At 41.9% G+C, this 24,364-nt stretch overlaps 1 protein-coding gene across 1 annotated transcript; it reads left to right on the top strand.

Moving 5' to 3' along the window:
- The first annotated feature begins 612 nt into the window (after positions 1-612).
- LOC120019120 (sorting nexin-3) lies at positions 613-23,349 on the top strand. The gene is made up of 4 exons (XM_038962391.1): positions 613-833; positions 20,037-20,132; positions 20,277-20,401; positions 22,187-23,349. Exons 1-4 carry the CDS (start codon positions 672-674, stop codon positions 22,290-22,292), a joined length of 489 nt encoding a protein of 162 aa, XP_038818319.1. The 5' UTR covers positions 613-671; the 3' UTR covers positions 22,293-23,349.
- The last annotated feature ends 1,015 nt before the right edge of the window (positions 23,350-24,364 follow it).

The following is a 24,364-nucleotide window of genomic DNA, read 5'->3' as shown; positions in this document are numbered from 1 at the left end:
GACAACTGGGAACTAAGAAAAATCGAGGTCAAATCATAATGTGATCAGGTCGGAGCTCTAGAAAGATGTCCGAGTTCTCGACATGGAATTCCGAGTTGGATGACCATTCAAAACAATTTTATCCCTGGAGTTAGTTTTCCCCCCCCCCGAGTTCCCAGTTGTCTTGAGTACGCAGAAGTTAGAAATAGGAGATTTCCGAGTTCCCTGTTTTTTTTACGCGCCAAAAACACACGGAAGCTGCCAAGCATCAGCTGCTCCTCAGCTGATCGGAAGTGCAGCGAGCAACCCCAAACGAAAGGGTTAGTGCTATCCGGAATCCTTGGGACGTTCCTATACTAAGCCCTACCCTTACCATTTTAAATTATATCAACTTCAATGGGGTAGGGACGTGCTAGACCCTGGTTAATGTCTATGTGTCGACACTTGCCGTGACCCCACTCTCCGAGGGTGTCTCAGGAAGAGTTAGGATATATGCAAAACATTAAAAAAAATATATACTATTCATACATGCGTATTAATACACACGTGTACATGTTTGAAATAGGAAAATTATAAGCACCCACCCATTTATTAATATAATGATTATTATTATACCGGACGTCCCAAGGATCCAGAATAACACGGACCCAAACGGCAGGGCGATTGCGGCTAACCAAGCTAGTGGGGGAGAAATGGCTGATACCATAGCTGATACAAGGAGGCTATTCTCCAAGCCTCAGAACTTGAACGACGCGTATGGACCCCCAAGTAACTTTCTAGAGATTGATGTGAGCAACCCTGAAACGGTCGGTGTCGGGAGGACCAGGTTTACCACGTATGAAATAAGACTGAAGGTGAGCATACAATATAGCTAGCGAGCTAACAAAATAAATAGGCAAACCATTAGCTTGCTCTTTAGGGCAGTGGACCTGGTCATCTTGATAAAGGGGATTGAGTTTAGTTAGGGTTACACTAAGAAAGAGCTGTGTAACGTTACCAGTCAGATGTAGACCATATTCGAACGGTCAAATCGGTTAACTAACTTTTAGCCACGGAGTAGGTTAGTTGTTAGTAGCTATAACAGTTAGCTAGACGTTGGTTTTAGTTTTTTTTTTAACTAACATACTTGGCATTTCACCAATTCAGCTGTGTATTAAAACGATTAAACTATTTCTGGCGAGGTTATCAAATCATTGTTGATACAATATTATTTAATGGGCCTCCAGTTTTGGTCGATAGCCTAGCCAGGTAGCTAGCTAACTGTTAGCTTCTCTAACTTCAGGAATGTGAAGTCAATGGAAAGTTACAAATATGTTGTTGACAGTGGGTCTTGTTTTGTGTCTTGTTTGCAAGAGCCTAACTAACTAGCTAGTTTGTATAGTCTTTAACGAATTAATTGTTTTACAAACCGTTAACAGATCCTTGTTGTGTTCCAGCCACACCCTTGTCATAGAGTGTAAATGGTAGATAGTTAATGAGTTTGGGACTACAAGGTTCAATCTGCATTTGTCTAAATTGAGTAATTGACATAGCTTTGTTCTGTTCAATGTTCTTTACCTATATAGTACTCGAAATACCCCAATTCATGATAAGTTCAAAATAATATAATATAGAAATTGCTGACATCATTCAAACCTATAAGGGTCCTGAACTTTAAAGCCAATTGTCATAGAATCATCTTTTTGCAGATAGAACATTATAGTCCCAAGCTCTCGATTTGTCACACACCAACAGAAGCAGAGAGCTCAACAAGGGTGTATTTTAACACAATAAAACTGTCCTTCATGCTAAGTCTCTACCCAAAAGCAGAGCTTGGAGACCAGCTCCCTCACTCAATTAAGAAATGTTGCCTCTCTATGCCTCTACTCAGATATTGAGCAATACAGATGAGTCCAGTGTTTTTCTCTCCCCCTCTCTTATTAGTCATAGCAATACTTTTCCAGTAAAGGGACTCTCTGTGTAAAATGCTGTTCTATGACATGTTGGTGTACTGAAACTACTGGCCAGCTTCTCTGGAATGAAGACAGGATGTTGAGCCAGGCTCAGCATCAGCGAACCTCACAGTCCACTTACTCACCTCATGCATTTCCTTTCTGCTCTGCTGGGGTGGGGGCTGGGGGGTTAAACAGTACAGATGCATGTCCTCACAAAGCTAGACCTCCTTGCTTCCCTCTGGTGGGGAGAGGATTGGACGGGAGGAATCGAGGAAGTACTTTTGAGATTCACCTCTGGTCTCATCCATATTTATAAACTGTACTATGGAGAGTGAAAGTCGGTCATCAACAACTGTTTAACCCTCAAATCAGTCGCTATTGGTTGCTTGTAAAGAAAACAAAGTTACTCAACGTGTCATCATGACAATAAAGATTATGACAGACAATGCATGGGGTATAAAACAATTTTAAAAACTGTCGGGAGCTTGTTCTAATTTTATATGAAAGCTAAAACGTACCAACTGAATACCAGTTACCAACACAACAACACTTTTTAAGACTGCTGAAAAGGCTCTAGTTTTCATCCTCTACTTTTGTGCTATTTGTTTCACACCACTATTTCCAACACAGAGTGCATAATACAAAACAAATTACAAGAATTATTGAATTTGAAGCAGTACATCAAGAGCTAAGCATGTTATCACCGTACCACTGTCAACCCTGTCTGATTGTCTGAGCTGTCTCTCTCGTTGTTTTCAGTAGCGTGGTGGTTTAGCGCAGCGCGGCCCTATAGTATTTATAGCTTCCCCCTACCTAGAGAAGCCCGTCTGCGGGCATTAGAGCTGAATATAAGGCTACTGTACTTGATTAGCGTGTAATAATTAGCATATGCGTGTAATCAGCATTTATTGTGCGCCTCATGGCCCTCTGTGACCCTGCTTTGCATAAGAGCCAGGGATAAGAGGCGCATCCCTCACTTCTCAACAAACGTGGTGTCAACTTTGCTTCGCTTCTCTCCTCTTTCCTTTCTTCCCCCTTTCTTTGGAAGTGTTTTACTCCTGTTTCTAAAGGCATTTAGACTATACCAAAAGGTCTGCCTGGTACCTTGGCCAGCCTGGAATGCTTTGCAGTGTTGCTTGTGTTTCGGGTTCTCTCACCGCTTAGCTATAATATTTTCCCCCCTGTATTTATGCAATGAAATGTTAGTAGATCAACCCCCCAGTCCCTCTCATCATCCCAAATCGCCCACCCGCCCCCCATCCCATGGCAGTGAGAGCCCGTATGGCAGTACTGAGAGTCTTCTTAATCCCCTCATTGATAGGGGAGAAGAATGAATCAGGCTGGTGTGTGGAGAGGGGAAGGCTTCATCCCCGTCCTCGTATGGGTTCCCCCACCTACTCTCACCCCCCTGGGGAGGCCACAAAAGCACCCCCTCACTCTTCATCCACCATAGCCCTGCATCTTCAACGTCCCTCGCCTAGTCGGGAGAATAGTCACCTTAGTCCACGAGGACTCTATAAAATCTAGTCATATGACACCTGACCTTTACCAGGTGAAATGTGTGCTTTGCCTGCACCAGCAGTGTCTGTATCTGTCCGGTCACCTCTTCACTGCTATGCCTCCTATAGGCTACCTTCTATACTTTGGGTGTGTTCGTAAATTCAATCTGGAGTGCCAGAGTGCGCTCTGGGCATTTGTAAATTCAGAGCCTTGTCAGATTGTCCGTTGGTAAATTCAGAACGTTTCGCTCTGAGAGGTTTAGAGCGCACACTGGACACTGACCAAGAAGTAGGGTTGATCTGAGTGTTCTGACCTCACAACGGCAGTCAAGCACTCAAGCTAACTGGCTAACGTTGGCTAGCTTGCTAGCTACCTCCAGACACAAATGAGAGAACACTTCACTCTGAACATTTTACTCGCCCCTGCAGAGCTAGTTAGGCAGTTTTCATGTTATCCAGAGCGTTGGTGACTGTAACTGTGCTGCTGGCAGCAAATTAATTACGCTTTTTTACCGATGGTTACTGACACCTGCCATATTGAACAGGTGTTGAGCGTTTGTAAATTCATCAGTTATTCTGCGCTCTGGCACACTCAGATGAGAGTGCTCTGAAATTGGAGTAGATGACCTGAGTGTATTTTGGAACGCACCCTTTGAGTTCCTGTTTCTTTGGTTCCTACTACTCCTTCTGTCCCCACTTCAGTATCTATGGTAACTGTTGCACAACTCTTTCAGACAAGTAGTATTATAACTTAATCATGCAATGGTTTGGTAGTATGTTCATTTCTGTGATATTACGGTGTTAGCTGATATGGTCATATTAAACATTTTCATGGTCAGTGCAAAGGTAATTTTATGGTCACTCATGTGACATTTCATGGTGAAAGGTGACATTAGGGTCCCTGTGAGAGAAAGTGTGACCAGTCAATTGTTTAGGCCTAATTGATTGAATATCAGAAACTGCATTGTGCATTGCAGATGGTGAGTTTCTCTGCTAAAACCAGCATCATGTCCTCAAGTTAACCTAGAATTCACGTGTGCAGACTTGTAAACCTGAAAATGTGGTCTTGTGTAAAATAATAGAATGTTGTCTTTGGTCTTTCCGTTTGTCATTTGTTATATTTAAAGTGTCTTCTGCTAATAATATACTGTTCAAATAAGCCCCCTGATAATAGAAGGCTATTGCTAACAGATTGGATAGCCTAATTGGTAGTTCACTTTCATGGGCTTTAGTTCAGGGTATTTTTTTACGTGTCTTGAATGTTGAGGAGATGCTCTCTACACAGTCCTAATGTCTCTCAATGATTCAGTTTGATGTGAGGGTGAGAGGACTTTTCTCTCGCGCTCTCAACAGAGTAGTGTATGTTTTTGAACTCGACAAATGGGGGGAAAGCTTCACCACCAACATTAGACCTTGCCTTTGGTAGCCTCCATCTCCCCCTTCAGAGAGCACACACAGGAGAGCGTGGACTTTGGGATCTCACTTTGTTTATGGACAGACAGGAGCATATAAAAAGGCTTCTTACTACAGCCCTCTCTTTCTCTTCCACTCCTCCACCTCTCCACTCCCATAGCCTCCCCCACTTTCTTTCTCTCTTCCATTTTGGGGGGGAAAAACATTTTGGTCATTAATAAAATAGGGAGGGGTGGGGGTGGAGGGACCTTGTCAGGCACAGGCAAGTATAATCCAAACTCTACACCATCCTCTCTGACAACTATTTTAATGGAAATGGGGAACATATTGTATCAAGGCTACCATATCCTACTTGAAATGACAGTATCAAAAGTGGGAGTTGATACTATGGCAACAAAGCAGCTTTCTGCCAGCTAGGCGAGAGAGGAGAGGGAAGGCTGTTGGGCTGTAGGGGCGAGAGAGGGAAAGTGCACAGGGGAAACGACGGAGAGGGGGAGACCCACGGCCCCAATGTCATTGTTCTCTCCTCTTTCCCTTTTAGAATATGATGCGATGAGATGGTATTGTGCTGCCATTTTTCATACTTTTTATTTTTGAAAGGGAGAGCTAGGGGAGGGTAAGAAGGGGGCAGGGGGGGTTAGGGATGCGGCACTCTCGAACTTGACTTAATCCATCCTGCTAAAAGCTAATGCATAGGCGGCCTTGAACCATTTTCACAGGAGAGGGGTGACCTTTCTCTTGAGGGGTTTGGGCTCTTTTCTCCCCCAAGTCTTTAATGAGCTATGGTATTGTCTCTTCCTACACATGATGTTTCACATGCATTTCTAATGCAGCGGTGGGTTACTCAAGGGTTTCTATTCCTGCGATGTGAAAGCTTTTAGTAGGCCACTGGCTCAGTGAAGTGTAGTTGGAAGTTGGGTATTTTTGTGTTGTTTATGAAATGGACCCTGTGCACTCACTTGCTTAGGCTTACGTTTCTCTCGCTCTGCCTTGCTTTGTCTGTCGTGCTTTGTCTGTCGCGCTTTCCCTCTCTCGCTTTCTCGCTCTCTGTCTGTATGAAGCATAACCTAATCACCATAGTCTAGGCTGTTCATGGAAAGACTACTTATACGATGTTATAGCAGTAACTCAAACTTGAATCACTTTGTTACATTATCCTTTCTGTTGTAATTCATTCTTATCTTGTCTAACTGCTCAGGTCCAGCTAGGTATTGTATTTCAAAATGCATTGTCATTGTGATTATTCAAAATGAGCATGGTACAGGTAAGTGTCAAAATAAAGGAACCGCCAACTTAATATGGCGTTGGGCCACCACGAGTCAGAACAGCTTCAATGCACCTTGGCATAGATTCTACAAGTGTCTAACTCTATTGGAGGGATGCAACGCCGTTCTTCCATGTGAAATTCCATCATTTGGCGTTTTGTTGGTGGTGCCGCTCCAGAATCTCCCACAAGTGTTCAATTGGGTTGATATCTGGTGACTGAGACGGCCATGGCATATGGTTTACGTTGGGTCTTCCCATATTCCGTTTTCTCAGTTTTCAGGGGTTTCGTTAGAGTTCAGAAATCTGCCTTTTCAAAACGCAGACCATCAAAAAATCTGCATTTTTATACCATTTCACCTGTGTTTTACATTGAAAGTCAACAGTTTTTTTTTGCTTCAATAGAGTCGTCAGGTAGCTATAGTTTTCCTTCACAGAAAATACATTGGTGCAACACATTCGGCAGAAAATAGCTTTAATTTATCAGATGACAACACAAATGCAACGCTATTTGGCTAGCATACACACAAATACATTTGTTTACAATAAAAAAGCAAGGTATTTCTGGCAAACTATGCATGGTCATCATATTTCTAATGTTTATCATATAAATGTAGTCAGGTACATTTCCTAATGTTTTGCTTGAAGTTAATCTTGAAATTAATCTTGCATTTAACTTGAGAAAAGTAGGCTTCACTGAGAAAAATACCGGAGAAATGTAGCTCCACATCAGTCAGAGCGCCATGCCTGCTGATAAAATGCCCAGTCGTGAATTCTCATCCGAGTGGAGAAGTGCAGCTGAAGCACAACATTTGTCTGATGCCGTGCAGAAATTTAAAATAAGAAGCATTTCAGATCTGCGCTTACAAAACGCAGAAACATATTTGTTATGCATTCTTTTTCTTTTCTCTGAAAAACAGAATTCTGCGTTTACACAACTCCTGGTTTTGTTTTTCCAGGTTTTCGCTCTGAGAAACACTTTTTTTTAAATGTATTTATTTATTTTTGAAATAGAAAAATAACAAAATTGGGTGTTCTCAGTCCACAACTGTGTTTAAACCACATCAGGAGACCACATTTTGAGGTAAAAATCTAAGACATTTAGAATTTTGGTTGTAGTTACCATTTAAAGAGCCACTGAGCATGCTTATTGGCAAGTGTGTTTTTCTGTTGCTCTTTCTAAAAATTTGATTTCGGCCTTGTTTCCTCAACGATTCCGCATTTGTTGAATGCTGTTTGTCTTCAACACTAGATGCAGAAGCCCATTTCACTTCCTCAAAATATGTCATGAATTTGCTGAGACTGTGTTAGTTGCATAATTTTACATCAAAGGTCTTTGGTGCAGTATTTCACAAGTAAAAAAAAATGTGTGACGTGTTGTCACAAAGTCGGAGCTGCTGAACAGGTGTGTCTCACTGGCTATGCTATTGGATTGAGAGCAATCACCGCAGATGGGCTCCTGAGTGGCGCTGTGGTCTAAGGCACTACGTCTCAGTGCCAGAGGCTTCACTACATACAGCCTGGATTCGAACCAGGGTGTATCACAACCTGCCGTGATTGGGAGACCCATAGGGCGGCGCACAATTGGCCCAGGGTCATCTGGGTTTGGCCGGTGTATGCCGTCATTGTAAATAAGAATTTGTTCTTAACTGACTTGCCTAGTTAAAGGTTAAATACATTTAAAGAATGTTCACCTCATGTTAGTGGACATTGTCAAATCAAAACCAAACCTTAATTTATGGATGTTCCAAGCTCCGTCTTAGACAAGTCTGACTTATTACCAAAATTATACACATTGTAATACATTTTGACTCAGAATCAGTTATTCTTAACTCACATCGTTGCCACATAAGCAGTTTTCAACGGGTTATGTTGCTTTTTAAAGGCAGTCGCTTTTTTAATGCAAGTGAGCACGCAGCACCAGCCAGAGACATTGTTTGGTTAGTGGTGTTTCTGTAGCGCTCATGTGATTTCAGAGTTTGCAAAACAATTGGCCACTGGATTGTTGCAAATAAACATGATATCCTTCTGCCAGGTAGGCATAGGCTACTTTGTAGTTAGCTTTTAATTGACAAGATTTTTGGGAAAGCCATCAACCAGCAGACGGTTATCATTAGCATTATCGCCAACGGTGACACAAAGTGAAGACGAGACCAGACATATGAGTGGGGGCGTTCCTGTGCCGTTTCAGAAAGTTGCAGGAAAATACAAATCACAGATGCATTTTGTTCATCTTTTGTTATTAACTTGGGCACATTCATTTTAAACTTTTTTTAATTTAACCTTTATTTAACTAGGCAAGTCAGTTAAGAACAAATTCTTATTTACAATGACAGCCTAGGAACAGTGGGTTAACTGCCTTGTTCAGGGGCAGAACGACAGATTTTTACCTTGTCAGCTCGGGGATTTGATCTTGCAACCTGATCTTGCAACCACTAGGCTACCTGCCGCCCCAAAATGAATTTTAGAATAAGTTCAATACATTTACTTGATTTCCTACTAAGTTCAATACATTTCTGAGTATTGTTGTATTCCTTTTTAATGTCTGGATTCTGTCTGTTTTCCGCAACACAGATTTTCTTGGGCCCTATAGAAGGCTTATGACACCCCCCCCCCTCCCATTCCTCACCCCTATCCCACCACTGATCTGCGATAGTGAGAGAAACAAAGTGTGCTTTTTGAATAACTAAAGAAATTAAGGTAGGCCTCGATTGAACTAAAGACATTATGGGTTTGGGGTGGTCCAGGGTGTCCCAATCAGTACCTTATTCCGTAACCTGAGTCACACACGCACCACGCCCTCAGCCCCCACCTGAACCACACCCCCCAGCCCCAACCTACAGCCAGGTGTGAAGAGGACAGAAACCTGATCTTTGACTTGTAGAGCTCCCACGCACTGCCCCTTTACATGGGGAGTGGTGTTCTTAGTGTTTGTATGTGTGAAATTACAAGTGTTTGTTTGAGACCGAAAAGTGTGGGTGAGCTGACTACTCACCTTTCACCTGACTTGTCCTCTCTTCCTCTCCTCTCACCGTTAACGCCAATCTCTTAATCATAGGTTGCGACGGGGTGGTGATTGAAAGCGCAGGTGACTTTCATTTTCTCTCTCTTTTGTCCTGAGCATTGAGGTCCAGGCAGGGGTGTGGATCAGCAAGCCCAAGATTGAACATTTGGAAAGCGTAGTTTGAGTGAACCAGAATTGTCCAAAAGTCAAGTGTGTGTGTTGTGCAGCTTGTTTGAGTGTTGTCTAACTCTAGCACCTGTTTCTCCACACACAGTTCTGCTCGTGTGTGTTTTGTGTGGGAGCGTCGGGACTGGGCCTGATGGGATTAGCGTCTCGGCGGTGGCAGATTACCTGTAACCATGATCTGTTGTCGTGGGGATTAACTTCTCAGTGTTCCCGTGAAGCGTTCCGTGCTGTGAGGTACCAGAACACTGGGGGACAGCCCACTGAGAGGGAAGACCGTGGCTACAGCTGAGGGGCTCTACAGCTAGGCTAATCCCCTTCTCCTGTGACCTGAGAGGAAGGAGGGGGTGGCTGACAACATCACCTGGAGACAGAAGGGAAGGAAATAAGAGGAGAGAGAATGGCTGGGTAGACAAATGAGAGAGGACATACGACTACAGAAAGAAAGAGAAAGGGGGTAAGGAGAGGTGAAGGATGGGAAAGAAAGGTGGAACGAGAGAGAAACATTCCTTCAGTTCTCCTTGTAGTGTTCTATACCTTTTTCCCTCACCTTGTTCTTTGTCCTCCATTATCAACTGTCAGAAGAACCCCAACATGAGGCAAAATCTTATTTTTCAGCCACTTTTAATACTTGTTCTGATATTACCATTTGACTTCATTGTAGTTTTTTGTGGTAATAAAAAATAATAGCAATTGTTATCAAATAACTTGAATTTATTATTTTCAAATCCTTCCAAAATTCTCTCTTCTACCTCGTTAATGTAGTGTAGAAAAATCCATAATTTTAAAGAGAGGTAGGGCAAAAAGAGAGGAGCGAGCAGAGAAGAGAGGACAGAAGACAAGAGGAGAGTTCGGTTTGTGTTTTTCCCAGTGAAAAGACTCAAGAGGGGTCTCAAGGGCAAAACAGTGACTTATTATAGGAGAGAGAAAATATGAAGAGGAGGGGACGGGGGGAGAGAGCGAGGGAGACCATGAGAACGAAAAGGCCACTTCTGCTCTCCTTTCTTAATTAGTCCCCCATAGTCCATACAGCCCCCCTCTCCTCATCTAGCCCATTTATTCATCTATTGACTCAGCGTGCCAGCTACCTATCCATCTCTTTATCACACTCTCACACACTCCTTCGTTCTCCTGCTCATCGATCAGTCTGCCACTGCTCACACACGTCGCACTGCATTCATCCATCCAACAGCTCAATGGTTTCTGCTCTTGTGGCTCTCCATGAATTCTGACCTTCTGCGATTGCTGTCTGTCTATGGGGAAATGTTCTTTTTCTCTCCAGGTTGTGTATTGTGGCTGGGATGGCCGCAGGATGCTGCTGTCATGACAGGTGAAGAGCTTTGGCATTGTGTTCTAATGTGCTGCTGTACGCTTCAGTGGTGTATGTCAATGCCGAAACATTTCATGAAATGTAATCTCCAGTGCTCATTAACTAGCACTACGCTCTCTCTGTCTCTCTCTCTCTCGGTCTTTCTCTCTCTCTCTGTCTTTCTCTCTCTCTCTCTCTGTCTTTCTCTGTCTCTCTCTCTCTCTCTCTCTCTCTCTCTCTGTCTTTCTCTCTCTCAGCTCGTCCAAAGTGCATCAGACCTTGGTGAGCCCTGTAAGAGCAAACTTATATTCTTCAGTCCTCAATACAGGATTTCAATTTCCAATTGAATTTTCTATTTGTATGGCTCTTTTAACAAAGTCATTTGCCACAGAGTACCTAACACAAGGCTAGGCCCAAACGGCACAATGGCACGCCTGTGTCATTCACGCTGCATCTACTCCTCATAGCCAGTGTGTGGTGCGTGTCTCTGGGACAAAATGGCTGCTGTGTATCACTTGGTTTACTACACATTAGTGGTGGAAGGGTTGATGGTACCATAGTGTGTTGTGAGACTTATTGAAAATAGATTTTGTAAACCCCAGTCTAGTATCAATATCATCACCGGGTTTTCCCCAAAGAATGTAAGAAGGTGCTGCGTCAGACCCCTTGACTTTTTCCACATTTTATGTTACAGCCTTATTCTAAAATGGATTAAAAAAAATACAAATCCTCAGCAATCTACACACACTACTCCATAATGACAAAGCAAAAACAGGTTTTTAGAAATCTTATTTACATAAGTATTCAGAACCTTTGCTATGAGACTCGAAATTGAGCTTGGGTGCATCCTGTTTCCATTGATCATCCTTAAGATGTTTCTACAACTTGATTGGAGTCTACTTGTGTTAAATTCAATTGATTGAACATGATTTGGAAAGGCACACAGCTGTCTACACAGCTGTCTACAGTTGTCAATGCATGTCAGAGCAAAAACCAAGCCATGAGGTCGAAGGAATTGTCCGTGGCGCACCGGAGACAGGATTGTGTCGAGGCACAGATCTTGGGAAGGGTACCAAGAAATCTGCAGCATTGAAGGTGCCCAAGAACACGTTGGTCTCCATCATTTTTCAATGGAAGAAGTTGGGAACCACCAAGACTCTTCCTAGAGCTGGCCACCCAGCCAAACTGAGCAGTATTGTGTGTAGCTGAAGGGAATTAAACAATTTTAGAATAAGGGCAGTAATGTAACAATGTGGGGAAGGGGTCTGAATGCACTCTATGTATATACAGTTGAAGTCGGAGGTTTACATACACTTAGGTTGGAGTCATTAAAACTTGTTTTTCAACCACTCCACAAATTTTTTGTTAAACTATAGTTTTGGCAAGTCGGTTAGGACATCTACTTTGTGCATGACACAAGTAATTTTTCCAACAATTGTTTACAGACAGATTATTTCACTTATAATTCACTGTATCACAATTCCAGTGGGTCAGAAGTTTACATACACTAAGTTGACTGTGCCTTTAAACAGCTTGGAAAATTCCAGAAAATTATGTCATGGCTTTAGAAGCTTCTGATAGGCTAATTGACATAATCTGAGTCAGAGGTGTACCTGTGGCTGTTTTTCAAGGCCTACCTTCAAACTCAGTGCCTCCTTGCTTGACATCATGGGAAAATCCAAAGAAATCAGCCAAGGCCTCAGAAAAAAATTGTACACCTCAAGTCTAGGAATTGCTCCCAATGATGAACCAAACGCCAGAAGGTACCACGTTTATCTGTACAATTAATAGTACGCAACTATAAGCACCATGGGACCACGCAGCCGTCATACCGCTCAGGAAGGAGACGCGTTCTGTCTCCTAGAGATGATCATACTTTGGTGCGAAAAGTGCAAATCAATCCCAGAACAACAGCAAAGGACCTTGTGAAGATGCTGGAGGAAACGGGTACAAAAGTGTCTATCCACAGTAAAATGAGTCCTATATCGACATAACCTGAAAGGCCGCTCAGCAAGGAAGAAGCCACTGCTCAAAAACCACCATTTAAAAAAAAAAAAAAAAGCCAGACTACGGTTTGCAACTGCACATGGGGACAAAGATTGTACATTTTGGAGAAATGTCCTCTGGTCTGATGAAACAAAAATAGAACTGTTTGGCCATAATGACCATCGTTATGTTTGGAGGAAAAAGGCAGACGCTTGCAAGCTGAAGAAATCAAATCAAATTTTATTTGTCACATACACATGGTTAGCAGATGTTAATGTGAGTGTAGCGAAATGCTTGTGCTTCTAGTTCCGACAATGCAGTAATAACCAACAAGTAATCTAACCTAACAATTCCACAACTACTACCTTATACACACAAGTGTAAAGGGATAAAGAATATGTACATAAAGATATATGAATGAGTGATGGTACAGAACGGCATAGGCAAGATGCAGTAGATGGTATAGAGTACAGTATATACATATGAGATGAGTAATGTAGGGTATGTAAACATTATATTAAGTGGCTAGTGGTACATTTTTACATCATTTCCATCAATTCCCATTATTAAAGTGGCTGGAGTTGAGTCAGTATGTTGGCAGCGGCCACTAAATGTTAGTGGTGGCTGTTTAACAGTCTGATGGCCTTGAGATAGAAGCTGTTTTTCAGTCTCTCGGTCCCTGCTTTGATGCACCTGTACTGACCTCGCCTTCTGGATGATAGCGGGGTGAACAGGCAGTGGCTTGGGTGGTTGTTGTCCTTGATGATCTTTATGGCCTTCCTGTGACATCGGGTGGTGTAGGTGTCCTGGAGGGCAGGTAGTTTGCCCCCGGTGATGCGTTGTGCAGACCTCACTACCCTCTGGAGAGCCTTACGGTTGTGGGCGGAGCAGTTGCCGTACCAGGCGGTGATACAGCCCGACAGGATGCTCTCGATTTGTGCATCTGTAGAAGTTTGTGAGTGCTTTTGGTGACAAGCCGAATTTCTTCAGCCTCCTGAGGTTGAAGAGGCGCTGCTGCGCCTTCTTCACAACGCTGTCTGTGTGGGTGGACAAATTCAGTTTGTCCGTGATGTGTACACCGAGGAACTTAAAACTTTCCACCTTCTCCACTACTGTCCCGTCGATGTGGATAGGGGGGTGCTCCCTCTGCTGTTTCCTGAAGTCCACGATCATCTCCTTTGTTTTGTTGACATTGAGTGTGAGGTTATTTTCCTGACACCACACTCCGAGGGCCCTCACCTCCTCACTGTAGGCCGTCTCGTCGTTGTTGGTAATCAAGCCTACCACTGTAGTGTCGTCCGCAAACTTGATGATTGAGTTGGAGGCGTGCATGGCCACGCAGTCGTGGGTGAACAGGGAGTACAGGAGAGGGCTCAGAACGCACCCTTGTGGGGCCCCAGTGTTGAGGATCAGCGGGGTGGAGATGTTACCTACCCTCACCACCTGGGGGCGGCCCGTCAGGAAGTCCAGGACCCAGTTGCACAGGGCGGGGTCGAGACTCAGAGTTTGGAGGGTACTATGGTGTTAAATGCTGAGCTGTAGTCGATGAACAGCATTCTCACATAGGTATTCCTCACCATCCCAACTGTGAAGCACGGGGGTGGCAGCATCATGTTGTGGGGTGCTTTGCTGCAGAAGGGACTGGTGCACTTCACAAAATAGATGGCATCATGAGGTAGGAAAATTAAGTGGATATTTTGAAGCAAAATCTCAAGACATCGGTCAGGAAGTTGAAGCTTGGTCGCAAATGGGTCTTCCAATTGGAAGACAAAGCCCTGACCTCAATCCCATAGAAAATTTGTGGGCAGAACTGAAAAGGTGTGTGCGAGCAAGGAGGCGTATAAGTTTGGACACAAGTCATTCAAGGATTTTTCTTTATTTTTACTATTGTCTACATTGTAGAATAATAGTGAAGACATCAAAACTATGAAATAACACCATATGGAATCATGTAGTAACCAAAAAAGTGTTTAACAAATAAATTATTTATATTCTTCAACGTAGCCACCCTTTGCCTTGACAGTTTTGCACACTCTTGGCGTTCTCTCAACCAGCTTCACCTGGAATGCTTTTCCAGCGGTCTTGAAGGAGTTCCCACATGCTGAGCATTTGTTGGTTGCTTTTCATTCACTCTGCGGTCCAACTCATCCCAAACCATTGCAATTGGGTTGAGGTCGGGTGATTGTGGAGGCCAGGTCATCTGATGCAGCATTCCATCACTCTCCTTCTTGGTCAAATAGCCCTTACACAGCCTGGAGGTGTGTTGGGTCATTGTCCTGTTGAAAAACAAATGATAATCCCACTAAGCGCAAACCAGGTGGGATGGTGTATCGCTGCAGAATGCTGTGGTAGCCATGCTGGTTAAGTGTGTCTTGAATTCTAAATAAATCACAGATGGTGTCACCATTTTAAAGCACCATCACACCACCACCTCCATGCTTCACGGTGGGAACTACACATGCAGAAATCATCTGTTCACCAACTCTTCGTCTCACAAAGACATGGCGGTTGGAACCAAAAGTAAAAAATTGACCGATTTCCATGGTCGAATGTCCATTGCTCGTGTTTCTTGGCCCATGCAAGTCTTATTATTATTATTATTATTGGCGTCCTTTAGTAGTGGTTTCTTTGCAGCAATTCGACCATGAAGGCCTGATAAACGCAGTTTCCTCAACAGTTGATGCATTTATTTGGGCTGCCATTTCTGAGGCTGGTAACTCTAATGAACTTATCCTGTGCAGCAGAGGTAACTCTGGGTCTTCCTTTCCTGTGGTGGTCCTCATGCGAGCCAGTTTCATCATAGCGCTTGATGGTTTTTGCGACTGCACTTGAGGGAACTTTCAAAGTTCTTGAATTTATCCGTATTGACTGACCTTCATGTCTTAAAGTAATGATGGGCTGTCGTTTCTCTTTGCTAGCCATAATATGGACTTTGTCTTTTACCAAATAGGGCTATCTTCTGTATACCACCCCTACCTTGTGACAACACAACGGATTGGCTCAAACGCATTCATTAAGAAGGAAAGAAATTCTGCAAGGCACACCTATTAATTGAAATACATTCCAGGTGACTACCTCATGAAGCTGGTTGAGAGAATGCCAAGTGTGCCAAGCTGTCAAGGCAAAGGGTGGCTACTTTGAAGAATCTCAAATATAAAATATATTTTTATTTAACACTTTTTTGGGGTTCTACATGATTCCATATGTGTTATTTAATTAGTTTTGATGTCTTCACTGTTCTACAGTATAGAGAATAGTAAAAATATAGAAAAAAACTTGAATGAGTAGGTGTCAACTTTTGACTTTTTTTTAAAGCAGACATTGACTATCCCTTTTAGCAAGGTGAAGTTTTAATTACACTCCGTCCCTACAACGATACAGGCGTACTTCCTATCTCATTTGCCGGAGAGGAAGGAAACCGCTCAGGGATTTCACCATGAGGCCAATGGTGACTTTTCTCCTATCAAAGACATTAAACTCTGAGAATGGATCAGCATTGTAGTTGCGCCACAATACTTACCTAATTGACAGAGTTAAAATGAAGCCTGTACAGAATAAACAAGTTAAAAAACATGCATCATGTTATCAATAAGGCACTAAAGTAAAACTGCACAAAATGTGTCAACATGAATTTTGTCCTGAATACATAGCGTTATGTTTAGGGCAAATCCGACACATCACTGAGTACCACTCTTCATATTATCAAGCATGGTGGTGGCTGCATCATGTTATGGGTATGCTCGTCATCGGCAAGGACTGGGGAGTTTTTTTAGGATAAAAATAAGTGGAATAGAGCTATGCAAAGGCAAAATCCTAGAGGAAACCCTGGTTCAGTCTGCTTTCCAACAGACGATGGGAGACGCATTCACCTTTCAGCAGGACAATAACTTAAAACACAAGGCCAAATATACACTGGAGTTGTTTACCAAGACTACATTGAATGTTCCTGAGTGGCCTAGGTACAGTTTTGACACAAATCGGCTTGAAAATCTGTCAAGACATAAAAACGACTGTCTAGCAATGATCAACAACCAACTTCACAGAGCTTGAAGAATTTAAAAAAGAATATGTAAATATTGTACTATACACGTGTGCAAAGCTCTTAGGCTTACCCAGAAAGACTCACAGCTGTAATCATTGCCAAAGGTGATTCTAACATGTATTGACTCAGAGGTGTGAAGACTTATGTAAATTAGATTTCTGTACTTCAATTGATTTGCAAAAAAATATACAAATGTTTTCACTTTTTAATTATGGTGTGTAGATGGGTGAGTTTTTGAAATTTTGAAATAGTATTTTTTTAAATCCATATTGAATTCAGTCTAAGGGGTATGAATAATTTCTGAAGGCACGGTAAGGCAATTTGTTCTTAAGATTGCAGGAAATGGCAGTTACGGGTGTTAAATAAATGCGAAAATCTCCGTGCCTCCCCTGCTGCTGTACTCAGCAGCACTACCATATTAATCAAATCAAATGTATTTATATAGCCCTTCGTACATCAGCTGATATCGCAAAGTGCTGTACAGAAACCCAGCCTAAAACCCCAAATAGCAAGCAATGCAGGTGTAGAAGCACGGTGGCTAGGAAAAACTCCCTAGAAAGGCCAAAACCTAGGAAGAAACCTTGAGCGGAACCAGGCTATGAGGGGTGGCCAGTCCTCTTCTGGCTGTGCCGGGTGGAGATTATAACAGAACATGGCCAAGATGTTCAAATGTTCATAAATGACCAGCATGGTCAAATAATAATAATCACAGTAGTTATCGAGGGTGCAGCAAGTCAGCCCCTCAGGAGTAAATGTCATATTAATAATCCTGGGGAGAACCCTGCATCATTTAGCACGGCCTCATACTTCACGCGATCTACAATGCTTTAGTTCAAACTCTCCTTGGGTGTATTCGTTACGGAAACCGTTTAAGAACCAAACAGAACAGGGAGGGACCTACCTGAATTTGTCCAATAGAAACTCATGTTTTACATTTGCAATAAACAGTTTCTGTTGTATATCGTTTTGCAACAGAATTGGTTTTATGAATACACCCCTGGAGTGGTCCCTAGTGTTATTTATACTCTTTAACTCTCTGACCTTAGTCTGTTTACCCTACAGTGCTCTGGTTCCCCTAACCCTGCGTGCAAACAGACTCCATCCCGTTGTGGTACAGTAATTCTTATGCAATCACATTTTCACGTTTTAGTCATTTAGCAGACACTCTTATCCAGAGCGACTTACAGGAGCAATTAGGGTTAACTTTTTATGGCTGCAGGGGCAGTATTGAGTAGCTCTGTTTAAGGTGCCCATTTCAAACGGCCTCGTACTCAATTCTTGCTCGTACAATATGCATATTATTGTTATTATTGGATAGAAAACACTCTCTAGTTTCTATAGCCGTTTGAATTATGTCTCTGAGTGGAACAGAACTCATTCTACAGCACTTTTCCTGATATGGAGTGAGATTTCAGAAATCTTGGCCCCTGCTCCCAGGTCAGTTCATAAGTCCCTGTGAATGCTATGATGCTACAAACACTGCCTACGCCTTCCTCTAGATGTCAGTAAGAGGTGACAATTTGAATGGAGTCGATTGCGCAATCAGGGCCTGTATAAAAGGCCAAAGACCGGATGTACCGTTCTTTTCCTGCTGCGCCTGACGCACGATGTACGTCGGACCTGCTCTCTTTCCAAGCTTGGGTTTAGCCAGTAATATTTCGCCGGTCATGTTTTTACTCGTTATAGGTGTTAAAAACATCATAAGGTAGTTAATTTAAACCGTTTTATAGCAATTTATATCCTTTTAGTGCGATTTTGAGGCATTGCTTTGTGTTGCACTTTGAAGCGCCGGGCACATTTCGGGGTCCCGGTCGAACGTTAGTGGGCATTTCGACGGACAAGAGGACATCTTTCGACCAAAAGAAGATTAGACCCAAGAAAGGATACATTGCCCAAGATTCTGATGGAAGATCACCTCATAGTAAGAAATATTTAAGATGATAAATCGTTGTTCTGTCGAAAAATTTTAAACGCATATTCCGCCATTTTCTTTGGTATAGCTTCGCTTGGCGAACCCTGTATTGCACAGTAAGGATAATTTTAGAAATGTAATTCAGCGATTGCATTAAGAACTAATTTGTCTTTCGATAGCTGTCCAACTTATATTTTTTTAGTCAAGTTTATGAATAGTTATGCATGAGACAAGATCACTGTTAAAGATGGCGCCCGACATTTTCAGGCTAGTTTTGCTAGTATTCTCATTGTATAACCACGTTGTTTTGTGGCTAAATATGCACATTTTCGAACAAACTCTATATGTATGTTGTAATATGATGTTACAGGAGTGTCATCGGAAGAATTCTGAGAAGGTTAGTGAAAAAATTAATATATTTTGGCGATGATTACGTTATCGCTCTCTTTGGCTTGAATCAATGCTCGGGTAACGTTTGCACATGTGGTATGCTAATATAACGATTTATTGTGTTTTCGCTGTAAAACACTTAGAACATCTGAAATATTGTCTGAATTCACAAGATCTGTGTCTTTCCATTGCTGTGAGCTGTGTATTTTTAAGAAATGTTTTATGATTAGTAATTAGGTAATTCTCGTTGCTCTCTGTATTTATTCTAGTCGAGTTGTGATGGTGGGTGTAATTGTAAACTATGATTTATACCTGAAATATGCACATTTTTCTAACAAAACCTATCCTATACAATAAATATGTTATCAGACTGTCATCTGATGAGGTTTTTTCTTGGTTAGTGGCTATCAATATCTTTATTTGGCCGAATTGGTGATAGCACCTGATGGAGTAAGAAACTGATGGAGTTAGAAAAGTGGTGTCTTTTGCTAACGTGGTTAGCTAATAGATTTACATATTTTGTCTTCCCTGTAAAACATTTAAAAAATCTGAAATGGTGGCTTTATTCACAAGATCTGTATCTTTCATTTGGTGTCTTGGACTTGTTAATGTGTGAAAGTTAAATATTAAAAAAAAAAAAATTTGAATTTCGCGCCCTGCACTTTGAGCTGGATGTTGTCATAGGTGTACCGACCTCGGGCTTGCAGCCATAAGAGGTTTTTAAGTGACTTGCTCGAGGGCACATTGACTTATTCTTTTTCACCTAATCATCTCAGGCATTCGAACCAACAGTATTTTGGTTGCTGGTCCAACGTTCTTAACTGTTAGGCTACCTGCCGCCCCCAATCAGAATCACCCAAATCTTCAGTTGTTAATCTTCTGTTTTGAGACTGCATGGGCAAAGCAACAGCCGCATGGGCAAAGCAACAAACAAGTTTGAAAAATCCAATGCATGAGACACACTGCACGTACTGCAGCCTTGTCCAGCAGTTGAGTCGCAATGGTGTGGATTGCCTACCATTTAAAATGGAAGGACTTCTGCCGGAACGCATACAGTTTAACGCATTTGGTTTGCACGGGGCTTAAGTATTTTTATTTTTTTATCCCTGTTTTCTCCTTTAGACCAACCTGCCCATCTTCAAGCTGAAGGAGTCTCGTGTGCGGAGAAGGTACAGCGACTTTGAGTGGCTCAGAGGGGAGCTGGAGAGAGATAGCAAGGTGAGCCATCTATGGGGGGTTTAAAGCAGTCTCGGTACACTTTACACAGGAAAAAGGAAATCAAAACAGAGAAACACAACAGTAAAACCGCTAAAAGTTTTTCACTTGGTTTATGCCACTAATGTATGTGTGTGACGCTCTCAGGTGGTGGTCCCCCCTCTCCCCGGGAAGGCTCTGTTCAGACAGCTTCCGTTCCGAGGGGACGATGGGATATTTGACGATTCCTTCATCGAGGAGCGGAGAGCTGGGCTGGAGCAGTTCCTCAACAAGTGAGTTTACACAGTCATCTCTAGATCCTCTGCTTCCTTGAATCAGGGTGTTGTTTTGTGATATTACTACTTTTTGATTGATGTCAGGCGTGTGAGAGTGCATATAGGCATGTGTGTATGTTAAACATATCAATGCAGACACTTTCAGCTCAATCTTAACCTTAGGAGCCTATGAAACACTTAACATAAATCAGTTGATCAATTAGATTCCCTCTCTCGGTGTCGTTAACAGACTGAACACACACAGCCAGATATGTCGTCTCCCCCCCTCCTTAATTCTCCTTCATAATTACCTGGTAAACGAACAAGAAGTGTGTCCCTTAGTACTTCCTACATTTGTTTTATTTTAGATGTGTAATTTATGATAATTGTGTCTCAAATTACAGCAAGTGGTTTCCTGAGGCATGGTGTGTGCACCCCTGCTTATTTTTTACCCCAAGGTGTTCTCACCCCCATGTAGAGAACAATATAAGTTAGTGGGACTGTAATTATTTGCTTTGATTGCAGACTTGGCTATTATCTTTGTTTCATGTGCAAATGTGGCGAATGCTACCTGTTAGAATATTAAGTATGTAAAACCATACATTGGTTTTTCAAGGGAGCTGAGAATATGTTGGTAATTAAGATTTATTTTTAAAAATGTATTTGTATTTTTCTTTCAATTAAATGCTACTGTTGATCATAGCATTGTTTAGACTTAATAGCTGCACAGTGGAATGGAGCTTGTTCGCTCTGCTGTTATAATCTGTGATTGAGTGCATTGTGAGAGGAAAACCCTTTTCCTGGAGGTAAACACCATTATCATTTGTAAACAACCCAGCAGAGGAGAGAACAGCACAGTGAAGTTTGGACGGAAGTTAGTCGGCTATGTTGTTCAAAAATGAAAGGGGAGACTTGTAATCAGACTTGGGATGGAGTAGTGGGGACAGGGTCGGGTGCGATTTAGAGGCCAGGTAAGATACAGTTTAATTGAACCCTGTCAATCATTTTTTTTTAAATATTAGTTGGGGAGGGGTGGGGCTCAACTTGCTCTGTTAATGGCAAACGGAAGCCTCCTCAAATCCTCTGTAATTTTTCTGTTTGACCAGTACGTGAACCCTTGGTCATGCTTGGCCTTCAGAAATATTTCTCATTTTAGCTGAGAGTACGTAGGATGATGAGTACGTCAGTATGGAAAATGGGTCTGTCTTTCAATTTTTTCTTTCTTTCCCCCTTATTTTTTTATTCTCTCCCTTTACTTTGCTTCCATCCCTCACCCTCTACCTGACCTCAATGGTCATTCTTGCTTTTAATCAAATTCTCTGGCTCCAGATGTAACATGGAGACTTCATGAATTGCCAATTTTAAAATAACAGTTAGTAAAGGTGCTCCCTATTCCCTCTCAATGGCCATCAGACATAGGTCAGTGGTCCTCCAAAATGCACCTGACCTGACTGTTTGGTAATTGAAAACAAACCTGTTGAAAATGTGGGCAAGTTTTGCTACCCTCCTGAAAACTTCTCACAGTTTTGTAAATCAGGTAAAAAGGAGACTGGAGTAGTACTTGACTGTCCAATTATGGTCAATGTCTCTCGTGGTGCGCTCTCATGGAAGCCTTATGTTCCTTATAAGAACGAAGAGGAATAAGTAAGGAAGTCATTATGGTCAAGGATTGTATTGAATTTTTTTCCAGAAATAAAATGTATGAACAGAATGTGTTCTTTGTTACCATGTACTTTGTAACCATGTCAGACAGACTGTAACAACATGTATTCATAACCTCTCTCTCCCTGTCTTGTGTTTCAGAGTGGCTGGTCACCCTTTGGCTCAGAACGAGCGCTGCCTGCACATGTTTCTACAGGACGAGTCTGTGGACAAGACCTATACCCCCTCCAAAATACGACAAGCCTAAGAGCAGGACCACCACTCGGCCCGGCCCACAACCCAAAGCTCTCTCTACTGCTAACGGTCCTACTCTGCTCTGACCAAAAACACTTCTATGATCTTCACTCTTTCATTTGTAATCACTTTCTTTCTGTCTTTTTATTTCCGTTTGATTAATGATCTCATGTAATGCTCGTTTTCAACTCTCGATTGGATGAAACTAAGAAATGGTCTCGATGTAATTGTGGTTGAAAATCATTTATTTTGTTTTTTGTTTTTTTTGTCTCAAAATACCACTAACTTTGGTATTTTACATTTATCTGTATTTATCAGTTAGGTATGTCTTGGATATTTTAATTTTAAAGAAATATAAAAAATACCTTTCCATGTATGCAAACCTCATGTTTAAACCCCATACATTACGCACTGTTTCCACTCAATGTCCAATTGGAATGATTGTCCTCACCGCCATAACTGCGACTTCACACACTTTGTAGATGATGCCTGACTCTGAAAATCACACATTTCTGGACGGTCCCCTGACTCTGAAAATCACACTTTGTGGATGGTCCCCTGACTCTGAAAATAACACTAGACAGTCCCTGAAAAAACGAGCTCAGACTGGGGGAAATATAATGACGTCAGTGATATTCTGGTCGGAGCTCTAGGATAATGCCAGAGATTCCGACCGGTATTTCTGTGTTGGATGACTGTTAAAAAAATAAAAAATCTATTTAAAAAAAAATCCCATTTGGCGCTTGCAGTCCCAGTTGTCATGAATGCACTTAAATCGGAGCTTTCCGAGTTGTCTTGTACGCACCGTCAGTGTGTACTACCAGCCAGCACTTCCCCTGTTAGTTAGCCTGTAAATTATTTTCTAATGAGGAAGAAATGCACCACAGAGGGGAACCCCACAGAATTTTTCTACCGACTGACCGTGCATGTGCGTTTATGACGTTTGTATACTGCTGTGCCATTTTGTTTATTTTGAAAGTTTTTCAATAAAACAGGTCAAACGCACTCATACGCATGAGGTGGTGATGCGTTGTCATGTTTTCCTGAATAAAGATTTCAGTGAATACACACACATTTTGGTCCATGCTGCTTCTGATATACAGTTGCCCTGCCATGGCAACCTGCTGTACACCGAACTCCCTATGAATCCTGTTTTTCTCCACTTTAATTGGATTGAACGACATTGATCGCCACTAATGATGTCAATGGTACTTTTTTTATCATTATGAAAGCCAATATAACGATAAAGCCCTTGATTCATCGGACAGCACTTGAAACCCCTGAGCCAATGTGTTATTATTACAGCTTCTCCCAAGGTCTCGTCTAGGGCATTGTATTTGCCATGACTCAATATGCACTCTACTGCAGTCTAACTTTAAAACCCATGGCATTTGTTCTCATTGGGGTTTCAAGGAATTGTACCCTTCTTTCTGGTTCACATTCACGTGGTTTGGATTCCAAAACTCCCTTATACCTGAAGAAGCTGGATAGCATATTTAGTGAAAAGAAAATTTAGCAATCAGTGTGGCATAGGGGTAACTCAATGAATATTTGGGACACCTATAATTCAATATCATTTATTCTTCTAATATATTTCAGGACAACTCTCACAAAATTATTACTCCCACTTTGTACAACAGAGAAAAAATATTTACAGCCAACAGCAAAATTCAGAAATCCAAGTGCTGAATATTTTTTTCCAGTGTTAGTGTCTAACTTCACAAAGTAATCATTTTTAATTCTTCCCCACACACTGACACACCAACACAAACAGGCGACATTTCACTCAGCCTTGAACATAGAACCCTGCTCATTACAATTACTTGTTTTATTTCTAAATTTGAGAGCTTAAAACAGCTTTTGTCAAGTCCTCAGGGCCAGTTATATACACACAGTACCAGTCAAGTTTCAACACACCTTATCCAAGGGTTTTTCTTTATATTTACTATTTTCTAAATTGGAGAATAATAGAGGACATGGAATAATAAAGTAACCAATTTTTTTTTTTTTATCAAAATAGATTTTATATCCTTCAAAGTAGCCACCCTTTGCCTTGATGACAGCTTTGCACACTCTTGGCATTCT

This window comes from Salvelinus namaycush, chromosome 24 (assembly GCF_016432855.1).
Source record: "Salvelinus namaycush isolate Seneca chromosome 24, SaNama_1.0, whole genome shotgun sequence".
NCBI lineage: Eukaryota > Metazoa > Chordata > Actinopteri > Salmoniformes > Salmonidae > Salvelinus > Salvelinus namaycush.
This window is presented reverse-complemented; position numbering and strand designations above follow the sequence as displayed.